This window comes from Triticum urartu, chromosome 3A, assembly GCF_056163025.1.
Source record: "Triticum urartu cultivar PI428250 chromosome 3A, HENAU_Tu73, whole genome shotgun sequence".
Taxonomy (NCBI): domain Eukaryota; kingdom Viridiplantae; phylum Streptophyta; class Magnoliopsida; order Poales; family Poaceae; genus Triticum; species Triticum urartu.
In genome coordinates, this window is record NC_141875.1 from 689,090,355 (window position 1) to 689,100,908 (window position 10,554).

The 10,554-nt window shown below is 43.9% G+C and overlaps 1 protein-coding gene across 8 annotated transcripts; it reads left to right on the plus strand.

Moving 5' to 3' along the window:
• The first annotated feature begins 495 nt into the window (after positions 1–495).
• On the plus strand, positions 496–9,084 carry LOC125545990 (uncharacterized). 8 transcript variants are annotated; one of them, XM_087514032.1, is made up of 6 exons: positions 496–3,437; positions 4,236–4,370; positions 4,501–5,148; positions 5,274–5,430; positions 6,202–7,964; positions 8,368–9,060. In XM_087514032.1, the coding sequence occupies exon 1, from the start codon at positions 591–593 to the stop codon at positions 3,321–3,323; it is 2,733 nt and encodes a 910-aa protein (XP_087370158.1). In that variant the 5' UTR covers positions 496–590; the 3' UTR covers positions 3,324–3,437; positions 4,236–4,370; positions 4,501–5,148; positions 5,274–5,430; positions 6,202–7,964; positions 8,368–9,060. The 8 variants fall into 8 exon arrangements, 7 of the variants coding, with proteins under 7 accessions (XP_087370158.1, XP_048566021.2, XP_048566019.2 ...); XM_048710064.2 differs by having other exon boundaries at positions 6,202–6,306; positions 7,753–9,052; XM_048710062.2 differs by having other exon boundaries at positions 6,202–6,306; positions 8,368–9,047.
• The last annotated feature ends 1,470 nt before the right edge of the window (positions 9,085–10,554 follow it).

Consider the following 10,554-nt stretch of genomic DNA (forward strand, 5'->3'; position numbering starts at 1 on the left):
AGCTAGTGATGAAAGTCCGAAACCTCTGTATGTCGAAGATGTTATCTAAACGCCGATTTGCCTAGTTATGTTGTATATTAGCCAAAATACTAATAATGCAACTTTAACATGCATCAAAATCAGTGTAACCAAAGCAAACCAATTTGTATTTGAATGGTTAGGAGGACAGTGGTATCCTCTGCCCACCAGAGTTCAATCTCTCGGAGACGCTCATAGGCGTATGGTGTGCGTGCGTTCATGGGTATGAGTATATGTGCGTATGTATGAGCGTCTGTCCGTACTGTGTCAAAAAATAATCAATGTAACCAAAGCATCCATGGATTAAATATGGAAGTAATATCATACACTGGTATTATATGCATATGCATGTTACTCTACTACCGTACGATAATTCCACTACGACCAGCCTTCTTTTTTTAGACAAACCATCCATTATAATCTATGCCGTCTATCGTCAATCGGGCGGTCCATTTTCGTTTCTTCTCTTTCTTTCATCTGAAAGCCCAGATTCATTCCACTGCAGTCGCCCCCCACTCGTCCAGCCGACCACCCGACCGTCACCTACTCCGGCGATCCTCACCGCCGGCCCGATGCCTCCACCACCACCCCGGCACCTGGCCGGAGACCCCAACCCCAAACCCGCGCCCGCCACCTCGCATTCCGGCATGGTCAAGCTCCTCGCCGACCTCCTCCACCACACCGTGCCGTCCGCCTGGCCGCCGGCGCTCGCGGCGCCGCTGCTCCGGAGCCGCCTCGCCCCGGCCCACGTTTCCTCGCTCCTCCTCCTCCCGGCCTCGCTCGCCCGCCCGGACCTCTCCCGCCGCTTCCTCCTCCTCCTGCCTCCCCACCTCGTCTCCCCGCTCTGCCTCTCCCTCCTCGCGCTCTCCTTCATCTCCGCCCCTGCCTCGCCGTCCCGCTCCCGCTCCCCCTCCCCGCACGCCGCCTCCCTCCTGCTCTCCCTCGCGTCCTCCTCCCCGTCCGCCTCCACCTCGTTCTCCTCCCTCTCCCACGCCTCCTCCCTCTCCCCCTTCCCGCCTGGCGCCACCGCCGCCGCCGCCTCGCTTCTCGCCTCCTCCTACCTCCGCCTCCGCCGCGCCCGCGACGCGGCCGCCGTCCTTCACCTCTCCCTGTCCGCCGGCATCACTCCCAACCAGTATACGGCTTCCCACATTTTGTTTTCCCTTGTCAAGATTCGTCAGTTCACCCTTGCCCGTGCCCTGTTCGATGAAATGCTTCGGTCCGGTGCTCGCCTGGACGAGCACATTTACACGGCTGGGATTCGGGCTTACTGCGAGGCCAGAAATCTTGACGGTGCCAAGGGGCTTCTGACAAGGATGCATCATGAGGGGGTCAAGGTCAGTGTGGTGCCGTACAATGTATTGATTTACGGATTGTGCAGGAATCATCGCATTCAGGAGGCAGTGGAGGTAAAGAACAGCATGGTGGCCAGAGGAATCAAAGCTGATGAAGTGACTTACCGTACGCTCGTGTATGGGTTTTGTCGGGCGGAGGAGCTGCAAATGGCATTGAGAATGACATATGACATGGCCAGGCTGGGGTTTGTGCCATCAGAGGCCAATTGCTCATTTATGCTTGATGGGCTACGAAAGAGGGGGGATGTTCGGGAGGCTTTCAGGTTAGCTTGTCAGTTGGGCGAGTTGGGCATGGTGCCCAACATATTTGCATATAATGCCTTGCTTGATAACCTGTGCAAGAGCGGTATGTTTTGCGAGGCAGATCGGCTTTTCAGTGAGATGGTAGACAGGGGTCTGGAGCCAAATGAGGTGACTTATCCTATATTGATACATTCACTTTCGAAAAGGGGGATGATGGAGGATGCACTTGACCTGTTCGATAGGATGAGGGAGAAGGGTGTCAGAGTGACAGTCTATCCGTACAATTCCTTGATTAATGGTTGCTGCAAACAGGATGATTTAGACAGGGCGATGGGCTTCCTGAGTGAGATGACTGACATTGGAGTGACACCAAATGCAGCTTCATATTCTCCACTAATTGCTGGTTTCTGTAGAAAAGGGGATCTAACCAGTGCCATGGAACTCCACCGGGAGATGGCTGAGAAGGGTGTTGCATGGAACACTTATACGTTCACAGCACTTATCAATGGTTTGTGCAAGAATAAAAAGATGGATGAAGCTTCTCAGTTGTTTAATAAGATGATTGACAGCAACCTAGTACCAAATGAAGCAACTTATAATGTCATGATAGAAGGGTATTGCCTGGTAGGCAATATAAGAAAGGCATTCCAGTTGTATGATCAAATGGTTGATAGGGGCCTCACACCTGACAATTACACGTATAGACCATTGATAACTGGATTATGCTTGACCAGTGGAGCGTCGAAAGCAAAGGAATTTGTTGCTGACCTAGAAAACAACTGCCCGCTGAACAAATTTAGCCTAACCGCACTTATGCATGGATTGTGCAGAGAAGGAAGGTTGACCGAAGCTTACCATGTCTGGAATGAGATGGCAATGCAGGGAGTCAATCTTGATCTTGTCAGCTTCACCATTATTGTGTATACAGCCTTGAAGCACCATGATACGGAAAAATCATGCGTGTTATTGAGGGAGATGACAGAAAAATGTGTCAGGCTAGACAGTGTGTTCCATACATGCATGATTGACATGCACTCAAAAGAAGGAAATATGGTCCAAGCTTTAAACTGTTGGGATAACATGATTACTGATGGCTGCTTTCCAAATACCATCACATATACAGTTTTAGTAAATAATCTCTGCAAGTCAGGGCATTTGAGCAGCGCAGAGGTCCTCTGTAAAGAAATGTTATCCAGTCAGTTCCTTCCTAACAATTATACTTTTAATTGTTTTCTTGATTGTTTTACAACTGAAGGTAAACTGGAGAAAGCTAAAGATCTTTATTTCGCCATGCTTCGAGGCTCTCTTGCTAACACAGTGACAATTAACACATTGATCAAGGGGTTATGTAAGGTTGGGCAGATTCAAGAGGCAATTGACCTTATTAGTAAGTGTACTGAAAATGGTCTTTTTCCTGATTGCATTAGCTATTCTACTGTAATACATGAGCTCTGCAAGAAGGGTGATACAAATAAAGCGTTTGAGCTTTGGAATGAAATGCTGTACAAGGGATTGAAGCCTGACATTGTAGCATATAATATTTTGATAAGGTGGTGCAATGTTAATGGTGAACTTGAGAAGGGTTTGGGAATATACAATGATATGATTAAGAAAGGGGTGCAACCGAACTGGTGCACATATAGAGCTCTTTTCTTAGGAAATTCTCTGATGACCAGCAAGCGAGATACTATACTGCTGAATACCTGATGTTTAGGGTCACCGTTTTCAATCTTTTCTGACTCACATCGCACCGAGGAGTGCCCTGAGCAGTTGCTGCATGGACAATCTGGGGCTACCAGAATATGCAATTTCTTCTTTCAGGTGCACAATCTAACCTTTTTTTTTTCAAATCACAACCTAACTGTTGGTCTTGTACTTCCTGTCATGTTTTAGTAATAGGTTTTAACCTGACAATGCTGTATCAGTTATTACCAGTGGATTATACTGCCCTGGGCAGCTGCTTTTTTATACTGTCAGCTGTTGGTGCTGTTTCTTCCATGACAGTTTCCCTTTTGCATAGTATAAGGAGTTGTCCGGTTACTCCAAAATAGACTAATTACGTGCTTCATTTCAAGGATTCTTCTTTGCTGCCTTTAATTGTAACTGGAATGAATGAAATAAGGAAGATCGAGCTTAACGCATACTGTTTGCAGTTTCCGTTCTTAACATGTAAATAGAAAATTATGTACAATTTGCATTGTCAAATTTGGGAAGAAAAGCAAGACTAAATAAAATTTGGTATACAGTTCTATTTTGATCAAGAAACATGGGCATTTAAACTTTTTAACAGAGGGTGATGCCTAAGGTTTTGAGCATATCAGTGAAATGGATGAATTAGTGGTGGTTGGAGTGGTTAATGAATCTGAAGCATGCAGGACACATGCCTTGTTCCGCTTTTTCATGCTGTGCGGTTGATGAATCTGGCCATGACATAGTATATGTAGCTCCGACTCCTCAAAATCTAAGCTCCGCGACCATAACCAGGGTTTTACAGTTGCAGTCATCTGCATGGTACAACTTATCTGCCATTTTTATGCTTTAGTTCAACTTTAACATCTGTGTGATGCTAGTATGTTAACTGCAATGGACAGAAAACTGAACATGCATGCTCTGTAACAGGAACGTGGTGTCTGTAATCGTGGTCTGTACACAATGACCAACCTAATTTCTGATTGTGTGGTCATCTGTACAGACTCCACTTTTCCTAGTTTCTGATGATGTGGTCATCCATTAGTTATGGAGCAACTGGGCAAGGTCTCTTGTTTTGCAAACTACTCACAATGCCTGTTCATAATTCATTTTTTGTTTATCTATTATGGGTTGTCGCCTTGTGATATATAGCATGATCTGATCGAACATATTCTATTTGTTATATTGTTACCAGGAACTATGCTGGAAGCCTGGATAAGACAATTCTGTAATTGGGATATTTTTGCGCTCATCCTTCTGAAATGAAAGAAGTTCAAGCAGATAATATAGGCATCTGTCATTGAAGTTTCCTTCGTTTGCTCAGGCTGCACAGTTTGTTTGATGTACAAGTACAATAGATCCATTACCTGTACAAACTGTGGCGGTCCCTCCATATATAGAAGCAAAGCCATAAACGTATCATGCATACGCTTCAACAGTTTAATCCTGAGAAGCATGGATAATTTCATTAATTTTTCTTGGTGTCAGGCTATCAGCAGTATTGAGTAATCTGTTTTTTTTTCTTGTTTGTGAAGCAAATGTTCCCGTTAATATGTTGTGAAAGAACTACTCACTTAATCATGTCTCTTAAGTCAAACCTGTTTAAGTTTGACCAAGTTTATAGGAAAAAAACACATCTACAATATTTATGCATGTGCCTAGTATTGATCCATTGATTCTCTGGATTGATAGGCCCTTTTTGTGGCGTACGGTATTTCAAGATGTTCATGTAGTCCTATGTCGTCTAGCACACTTTGCAGCAAACTGGTGAGATGCTCTTAAGAGCATGTACAGTACAGAGAAGCGTGGTAAGAGAGAAGTGATGAGCAGGCCACCATGGAAGGTTGTCATTCAGTTCCTCGTTGTCATACTTTATGGTTCTTCATGCACAACCCTACTTGATAGAAAGTTGTAAAACTATGCTGCGCCTGTGTCCATAGAAACTGATGATGCTTTTTCTGAGTGCAGGATACATTAGTTGGTGAATCTGAGTATGTCGATGATCACAGGTCTAGTATGACAGTTGTGAAGCTGAATGGAAGATTGAACAAGTGTGGTGTCATCAGTCCATGCTTGGACCTTGGAGATCGAGTCCTGGAGTGCAAGGCTGCTCCCCTTACCTCAGGTTAGTCTATAGAAAACAAGCCAGTAACCCATTTTTTCTAGATGGCAGCATTCCTGCATTCATTAAGAAGAAAAGAGTTGTTTGGTTAATTAGGGAAAGCCGGGCGAAAACCAGATTGCCCAGTTAATTATGTAAAACCAGGTGAAAACCATCACAACCGCTGAGTGGCACAAGACACCCCACACACACCACTCCAAAGAGAGATGTGTTGTCAAACTTTCAACAGTGTTTCCTGAGGGCTTGATTTTGCGTGGATCATTCTTACTGCATCTGTTGGTATAATGGATCATGATGGAGCTAGGGGAAAGAATGTGTGAGAGAAGGTTCAGTTTTTTTTTTCTTTTTTTGAAAGAAAAGGTTTTTCTACTAGGAGAAAGAAAGATTTGCTGTTGTTGGCCCAATTGGTCTATCTGCTACCATTGGCTCCTGAAACGTGCATCCATTTTTTCCCTGCAAAGAAAAAGAAAAAATAGAAACTTGCACCCATTTGTCCAGTTGATCTAATTACAGTATATGCCAGTCAATTTGGGAAGTACATTCATTTTTGCTGTTTTTAAACTGGTTCAGTCGAATTTTGTAGCCGTTGGATTCTCAGCCCGAATCTCAGCTCGTGTGTGCTGAGTTATCAGTACACGTTTTGTTTCTTGGTCCGGTCTGTGGTGTTCGGGGTGGTTCGTTTTCGGGTTTTTTTCTGGCAAACCTGACCTGGTTTGGAGGGTGGGGCTGATTGGTGACCTTTTTTATTTTTCTTTTTACTTTGTATCGACTCAGCCGCATGTCAGTTCGCCCTCGCCCGAGTCCCGGGATGGAGGGAGTAGGCATGGCAAGTGGGGCAGGCCATGGGGGCAGCAGCAGTAGTCCACACCGGTGAGACAGGTAACGGTGCGCATTCCCCTTCCCCTCTCTCCCCTCCCACGCTTAGTCTGCAGTGTGTTTCTTGTCCGCGTTGAGTCAGGGGTTATCATTCAGAGATAAGGGTTATGTGCTTGGTCTTTCATTCAGTCAGTCCGATATAAGTCTCTAATAAGTTTGTTCATTCTTCTGTTTGTGAGCTACAATCATTTTTTTTCTTCAGTTTGAGCAAGTTTGTTCATTCTTCAGTTTGCAAGCTACAATTTTTTTTTTCCAGTCAGTCTTTTTTTTTATTAATGTTTCATCAGCCTTCGTTCCCCAGTCTGCAAAATTGCATGACTCTTGTACTTATCTTCTAGCATTTTCTGGCAGCCGAGATTGAGGATGCATGCTCAATTCTTGAGTTAGTTTTCCTTCTAAGAATTCTTAGTTTTCATCAATTCTTGTTTCCAAATTTAATTCTTTAAACGCTGCCTTAATTCTTTGAACACTCTCTGATGCCCTTCTCTAAATCTCTCTCCTCGGTGGCACACTTTATTACCAATCTAGCGTAATAAATAAACATCAACAAAGATGGTTTTGTAGTAGTGGTAGCTACTTTTTTTAGATCCATGTGCCATTCTTTCAGTCATTTGTTTAGTGGCTAGCTGATATGTGGTATGTTGTGAAAACTGCGCACCACATATATGCAAAATAGTTATAAAGTGAAGAGTACTACACCACCAACTTCTAAATGTGTGCACAATGCTTTTCTTACATATATACCACACCAACCTTCACTCAAGGGAAAAAGGTTCTGTCATGATATATACCAATTCGTCTGCAACAGAATAGCTCCGCTCGCACATGCCATTTCAGCGAGTTGTTGCACTAACTTACTGCATCAAAAAGGTGCTAGGCACATAACTAGATCAGAGGGGTAGTGTTGGTAGAACTAACTTACCGCATCAAATAGGTGGTAGCCTTATAAACAGATCAAAGGGAGGGCCTTGGTAGGTCTAACTTACTGCATCAAATAGGTGGTAGTAAAATAAATGGATCAAAGAGAGCGTGAGAGAAGAATGAGAGATGCAAGAATAGATGGAAATAGGAGACATCAGAAACATTTGCACGTTCTGGGTGACTTAGGACCAGAGTGACCAGGTTGATCTTGATCAGTGGGAGATGTAGAAGCTTCCTTTCTATTGATTGGCCTTTTATTACGGTTCATCTGGCCGGTTCTTTGGGTACCTTCACTTCAGCACGATTCACCCACGTGGTAAAATCATTTGAGAGGCCAATCCAGTGCTGCCACTAGCCATCTGATAGGTATTGCTCTTAGTTGTTGGATGGTGTTCTGGACTACGCCCAAGTAGCCAGCAGTGACAACTCTGAAAAGACACCGACAGTCCATCTGTCAGCGACCTTCATGCTCTATGGCTTGACTGGTGATTTGGCCCACCTCACTGCTGCTCCCCGCACATCCCGCAGGTGCTCCGATCGGTGTCAGCGACAACTCTGAAAAGACATCACTCACATAGGCGCAGGAGCTTCAGCTGTGCAGGACATTGATTTGCCCATTGTGCCGCCCACAAGCTTCTTGATGTCTCCAGCATCCATGACGCATTCCATGGCGACTACAAGCTGTTCGATCCAATGCTGCACCGCCACCGGTTGCCACCATCTGATCGTGCAATCATGGTGTGAGTGATGTGCAATCTGACACTTCTAAGCATCATGGTGTGGCATGCAATCTACCCATTTGATGAGGGGTGCTCCATCTGATCGTTGCTACTCTCTCTGTACAAAATTATTCGAATTTCTAGTTTTGTCTTAAGTCAGACTTGTTTGAATTTGAGCAAAAGCCTATAGAAAAAAAATGTCAATATCTCGAGCCTTAAAGTTGACACTTATTTTGATACGGAGGGAGTATAATTGATGTTGTAGATATTAACATGTTTATCTATGGACTTCTTGAAATGTAGAGAATTTTGACATAGGACAAAATTGTACATCATCATATTTGAAATACAAAATATCTGCTCTATCTACATGAGCATTGATCTGCCATAGGCCACCCATTTTGCCTTGTTTTTTCTTTCTCAGATCATGGGACCCGAGTGGTGGAAGCTCCTTGTTGCCTTCGAGGTTTTGCCCACCATCCCTTATGCATCGGCCGCTGTTTGATGGGAGAAGATGACTAGAGGCAGCGAAAGGAGGGAGAGGGAGGCGCTGAACAATGTGGCATAGGTTGATGGTGAGGACAATGAAGAGAAAGCGAGCAATGTGAAGAGGAGGGTGACGAGGGGAGAAAACGAGAAGCTCCATGTCATTGCTCTCAAGATGTGCTTGTCTATGAATTTCCGAGCTATGTATTAAATTTGACATGCAATTCCACTATGACTGAAATATGCAGGTATTTGGTTATTGTAAATTTTAGTTGTGTTGTACATATCTTTATTTTAGTAGTTCTGATTAAGCTATATTATTAGCGCCCCATAATCTTTATCTACCTGCGTATCTGTTAGAATTGAAATTGATTTATAAAATATCACATCTCCAATGTAAGTTATTCATAATATGGAATTCCATTGTTTAGAATTTGAACCTTGTGTTCACAAATAAAATATTGCCTAGAATCAACTAAATTTTGACCAATATTTTCCACATAGCAGAAGCCACTTTGAGCTCCTCACCGTTTCAAGCTTTGAGCTCTTCTTCCTTTTGATTTGTGTAAGATACTTTGGATCTTTGATATTCTGAACATAATAATATATGGCTGTGTACGCAGAGGTTAAGCACACCTTTCCGAGAAAAAAACTTTCAGCTTATTGGCGGGCCAAAATATACTCCCTCCATCTGGAAATACTTGTCGGATACTTTGGATCCGAGAAGTATTTCCGAACGGAGGGAGTAGCTATGTCGTGTGCATGCCTTTGTAAAATGTTGGTACTTCAAATTTTAGTCTTGTGTTTACACTATTTAATTTTCAAAGATCTATTTAAAATTTAACGAGTGTCGTTCAGGTGTCGACGAGAAACTTTTATCTTATTGGCATATTAATTCATGCAAGTGGATCAAATATACGTGTACAGATGGAATTCATTAACAAAATGAGTTTTTATCATTTATGCCACTAGTTGTGTCCCACTGCTCAGTTTTGTCATTAGGATTTTTAAATTGCTAAAAAATGTCATCGGTCCGTTAGGCGCTTGCTAAAAAATGCCACTAAACACCATTACTGTTAGCTTAAAGTCCGTTTACCATGTTATAATGATCAAAATATCCATAGACCAACATGTCAGCTATTCCTCTATATCAGTACGATAAAGTGTGGGTCTCACTTGATCCCAACAATGTTCTTATTTTCCTCTAGAATTATCCGCTTGCTTACTCCTGACAAGTGGGGCTCACACTTGTCATTGTGAGATAGAGAAAGCTGGCATGTGGGTCTAGGGGTATTTTGGTCATATAACCTGGTCAACGGGTTTGACCTGAAAATAACGGTGTCTAATGGCATTTTCGAGGAAATATCTAATGCAACGATGGCATTTTTTAGATATCAAATGGCATTTTTGAGCAAGCATCTTACAGAATGATAACATTTTTGCGCAGTTGTAACTTTTGAGGCAAAACTAAGTAGTGAGATGCAACTAGTGGCATAAGTGATAAAACCCCACTGAGTATGCTGCAAAAAATTTCAACAGTGGCTAATCCAGTTCATGAATTGTGTGCTGCAAAAAATTGCATGTGGAGAATAATTTAGAAGTCCAGAGTACTAGAACACTGTTATGACTGGCATATTAGAGGCTTAGCCCAATGAGTTGTGGCCCAAGTTATCTTATCACTATTAGGGGCTTAGCCCAATTATCTTATCGTTATTAGGATCATTTTCTTAGAAGTCAAGTAAACCTCTCTATATAAGGAGAGGAGATGTATCAATCTAATCAAGCAAGAAGTAATCATTATTTGATCGGCTTCCCAAAGGGAGCCGGGAGACCTAACCCTAGCCACCTCTTGCGCCGCCTCTTCTTCATCGCGCCACGGCGCCCCGCCGCCGGCAGCCGCAATCGCATCTCCGTCAACCCTCCCCCTTCCCGTACAACCTACGCCCTAGACCAGGTAGGATCCTAACTCCTATCAATTTGGTATCAGGTAGCTCGGTTTCGATCATGTCTGCACCACCACCCAATCGGCCGCTGCCCGTCACCACCGCGCCGCTGCCCGTCACCACCGCGCCGCTGGCTCTCCCCACCGCGCCGCTGGACTCCACCGCCGGTGCCTCCACCGGCC

Excerpts from the sequence above, each read along its gene's own strand:
- LOC125545990 (XM_087514033.1), top strand. The coding sequence starts at position 591 with ATGCCTCCACCACCACCCCGGCACCTGGCCGGAGACCCCAACCCCAAA.